The sequence below is a fragment of the Mandrillus leucophaeus genome, unplaced genomic scaffold (genome assembly GCF_000951045.1).
Source record: "Mandrillus leucophaeus isolate KB7577 unplaced genomic scaffold, Mleu.le_1.0 Scaffold10, whole genome shotgun sequence".
Taxonomy (NCBI): Eukaryota; Metazoa; Chordata; class Mammalia; order Primates; family Cercopithecidae; genus Mandrillus; species Mandrillus leucophaeus.
Genome location: NW_012098098.1, coordinates 891,147 through 895,419, shown reverse-complemented (window position 1 = coordinate 895,419; position 4,273 = coordinate 891,147). Strand labels below are relative to the sequence as shown.

Sequence of the window (4,273 nt, the reverse complement as noted above, 5' to 3'; positions counted from 1 at the left end):
CACACACACACACACACACACACACGGGATGCACAGCCATGGCTAGAGGCCCACACATGCTCTGCACACAAACTACACACACACACACACACACACACACACACACAGGGGATGTACAGCCGTGGCTAGAGGCCCACACTGGACACACGCATTGCCAACAGCTGCACGCTGCTGAGTCACCGAGATACGCACAGCTACTCTCTCACCAACAAACACGTCCACCAAGTCTACAGACATTTACTGAGGACCTACTGTGTGCTGGGTATCGGGCCCAGGACAAGGGACAAACCCAAATTCCTGCCTCTCAACCTGCTGGAGGAGCCAGACCAGCACACAGGCAATGACGCTGAGGGTTCCAGTGACCCCATCTCAGGGACAGCCTCCCGTTTCCCCTGGCTCATCTCCAAGGCTTTTCAGGCCATGGTGCTACGGCTGTTTTTCCAGAGCCACTTCATCTCCCTACGTCCCTCTTATTTCCTCCTCTCCTCCATGGGGAATCACTGCTGATGGTCCTTCTTCCCCAGAAGCCTGGGAGTGGTCACCATCACCCCCAGGGATGCAGGAGGCCAGGATGGGAGACTTATCGGAACTGATTCCAGCCCAGGCCTGTGCACTGCCTTTCCACCCCCACCCAAGGCCTCCAACTCCACCCTGCAACCGCCCTGGGTGCGAGCCGTCAACAGGAACTCCCAGGGATGAGGCGAGTGCTGGAGACCCAGGCCAGAGCTGCCATCCTCAACTCCAGCTTGTGCAGGTGTTGAGGACCAAGGGCCCCGGGGCAGGTCACAGGGTCTCTGTTGCCTGCTCTTCCCCTGGCACAGGCTTGGTACTTGATGTGGATTTTCTCAATGAATGAACACACCAGGAGCACTCAATTCTCTTTAAACACATTTGTCACCTACACCCCCTTTCTGGCTTTTCCCCAAAACCCAGGGAAAGAGGCAGGGCAAGTGTTACTGCCCCACTTTACCCACGGGAAAACCAAGGCCCACAGAGGGAATGTGTCTTGGTGAAAGTCCACGGTGAGTGGCGTTGCACCTGTATGGTATTTTTAAGAAGGCGTGCTGCTTTGTGTTAGCTGAGGCTCAGCTGGGCCTTCCTAACCGTGCTTATTCTCAAGGCCTGGGCTCCTTCTCCAAGTGGAGCCCTTCCAAGGAGTCGGGAGAAGTGGAGTGCTGTGAATTCCGTGGCCACAAGATGCTGCTCACCGTTTTGAAGAGGCTGAGGGATAAGGGGAAAAGGGCCCGGGTCTGCAGGAGAGCCTCCACTTCTTTCATGCAGCTGGGCAACCCTGGGGCATATTGCTTAACCTCTCTGGGTCGCTATGGTGTCAACAGAGGCAAGAGCACTGACTGCTCAGGTTGCTACAAAGAAGTGCACCAAGGTTTGTAAAGGGCCTAGCGTGAAGCTGGGGGCTTCCTTTAAAGGAGGGTTTCTGAGCCCTAGCCTGGGCTCCTCTGGTCCAACCCAGCTAGGAAAAGGCCTAAAGTACACCCAGCACTTACCACAGCCAGCCATTGTTCTTGGCATCACAGACATGACTCATTGAGTCCTCGAGTGGAGGTGTCCCTGCTAAGTAGGCCCTACTAGGATTCCCATTTTACAGATAGGGAGACTGAGGCACAGAGCAGCAGAAGGATTTGGCCTTCTAACTTCAGACCCCTGCGCTCCAAGCCTTTAGGCTCAAGGTTGCACATGTCTCCTATCCCTGATCCCTTCCCCATGAAGCACAAGGACAGAAGGAGCGGGGCGGCAGACTGCCTGGAAGGGAAACTCACCATTTTTGTCCGCACGGCGGAAAATCTGCAGAAAAGAGAGGCTGAGTCAGCCCTGGGCCAGGGAGAGGCAAGCCCTTCCGGCGGCCTCTGACCGGATACTGGGATCCTTCTCTTCTCCTAGCAGCAGCTTAGGGTCTTGGGAAGCTGAGCCCCTCTTCCCTCTCCCCATCCCTGGGCTGGGATCCAGGGCCAACGGGAGAGGGATGTTGCAGGCAGAGGCCTTCCCCTTGCCCACGCGGAAGCGGCTGCCAGTACCACCAGCCTGCCCCCAGCCATGCTGACAGACACACGCAGGCCTACGGCCATCCCTGCAGGTGTACATCCACAGTCATCAGTCCACGCGGCTTCAACCACCGCCAAACGCTCAGCTGCATACAACCACACTCCGAATCAGTGTCCCAGGGAGCGCCGCAACCTTTACCACTGCAGTCCTTCCAGAACCCCTGGTGTGTTTCCAGGCAGGTTGGGATAAGTCCGACGGAGGTGTTTGCAAGGCCTGGTGACAATGCCAGCCACAGACAGGACTGTGTTAATTTTGGGGTGCAGGAGGAGAAACAGAAAAGCAGCCACAGACGAGGTTCTGGCTGCATGAGGCAGGGATGGGTGAAGGGCAGCTCCAAGGCTGGCCTGAACCTACAGACCAGGTGCCTCCTCTTCCTGCCTTTCCAGTGACATCCAAATCCCTGGGCTAGAGCTGCTCCCCTTCCCTCAAGGTCTGGCTGGCAGTGCCGCTTGCCAGGCTGAGGCTCGAAGGCAGCTTTCCGTCCATTCCAACACCATCACCTGGAGAGCTTTCAAACCTCCTCAGCCCAGGCCACACCCCAGGGTGACTGAATCAGCTGTTGTGAGGCCCGCTCTGATTTCAGCATATTTAAAGCTTCCCAGGCACAATGTTGACACCTGTGTGCTAAGACCTTGCTATTCACAGGAGCTCTTCGGGGGTCCTGCAGGCGCTTGTTTGCAATGCAGGACGTCCCACCTACTCTGCACTGTAGTGGAGTCAGACCTTTCACCGTAACCAGATCCTAAGGGGACTGATTCACTAGCACTTTTTGTTATTTTTGGAGATGGGGTCTCGCTCTGCTGCCCAGGCTGGAGTGCAGTGATGCGATCTTGGCTCACTGCAACCTCTGCCTCCCAGGTTCAAGCAATTCTCCTGTCTCAGCCTCTCGAGTAGCTGGTACTACAGGCACCTGCCACAATGCCTGGCTAATTTTTGTATTTTTTAGTGGAGACGGGGTTTCACTTTGTTGGTCAGGCTGTCTCGAACCCCTGACCTCAGGTGACTCACCCGCCTCGGCCTCCCAAAGTGCTGGGATTACAGGCACGAGCCACGGTGCCTGGCCCACCAGCACTTTAAAGCCTGAGAAGGATCCCAGGGTCTGGGGTGGCCCCCACCCCAATCTCACTGGCTTGTTGTAGCAAGGAGGGTGCGGAGACCCAGGGAGGGGCAGCAACATGTGCACATTTCCCGACACCAGGGAGGGCTGCTGGGGCCAGGTCAGCCATGGAGGAGGAGGTAATACTCACTCTGACCCTTCCACCCTCTGTCCTCGCCTTAGGGTAAAGGACAGATGCCCTCCACCCCCATCCCTCCAAGCAACGAGACAGGGGCACCCTCGGTCATTTCCAGGCACCTGGGCGGTGAGACTGAAGCACGGAAGGGCCTCTCAAACATCACCCCTCGTCCCGGCTGAACCTCAGACCCCCAGGCCCTCCTCAAAGATCCAGCCTGGGCACCCTGCAGCCCTGTTCCTGACTGGGCAAGGTTCCTCAAAGCTGGGGCCCTATCTGGGTGTCCCAGATCCCCCTTGAGGCCAGGCACCAGGCAGGTGCCGACTCTGGGCAGGAATGCTGAACACATGAGTGACATGGCAGGGCTGGCACCTGGTAATGTCAGCCAGCTCCAGGAGTCCGCAGGAGCACCCCTCGCCCCGCCCCCGCTCATCACTCCATTTGGCTGGTGAGGAGATGGAGGCTCAGAGCCCCCACCCTCACTGGGCAGGGCTTGCGTGCAGGGCAGCCTGGGCCTGCAGGGCTCTGCCTAGGACTTTCAGTGGGAGCTCTGTGGGGGTCCTGAGACGGGGTGGGGGGGGTGTGTGTGGCTGCACAGGTGTTTCTCTGGCTGTGTGCGAGTGTGTGTGTGTGCCTGTGAGTGTGGCACTCTAGAGCTTCCCCTGCTGTGTCCAGCACCCCCCCGCCCCGAGTCCAGACCCTGCCAAGGGTTCCAGGAGCAGGAAAGAGGAGAGAGGAAGGGAAGGAGCCCCCCCCACTCACAGGGATCTGCTGTACACGCGTGTACACACATTCACACACACCCACCACTCTCCCAGAAATCCACGACACAGGCAGAGGTAGCCCCCAGCGCCACCCCAGAAGGCCCCTCGCTGAAACACGCAGTCCACACCCCCAGGAGCCCCCTCCACCTCCTCCTAGTGCTCTCTGCCGGGAGAAGTCCTCCTCCTCCAAGCCGCTCCCTCCCGGGTGGGGTGGGC

At 58.4% G+C, this 4,273-nt stretch overlaps 1 protein-coding gene across 2 annotated transcripts in view; it reads right to left on the bottom strand.

The window, feature by feature from the left end:
* NECAB2 (N-terminal EF-hand calcium binding protein 2) overlaps positions 1-2,567 on the bottom strand; it is a 34,062-nt gene extending 31,495 nt beyond the window's left edge. Inside the window, exon 1 of one of the 2 annotated variants that reach the window (XM_011971074.1) lies at positions 1,779-2,567. In XM_011971074.1, the coding sequence (XP_011826464.1) occupies positions 1,779-1,781 (3 nt within the window). In that variant the 5' untranslated portion in view covers positions 1,782-2,567. The remainder of the gene's footprint in view (positions 1-1,778) is intronic. The other variant, XM_011971150.1, reaches the window with a different exon arrangement.
* Between the last annotated feature and the right edge of the window lie 1,706 nt (positions 2,568-4,273).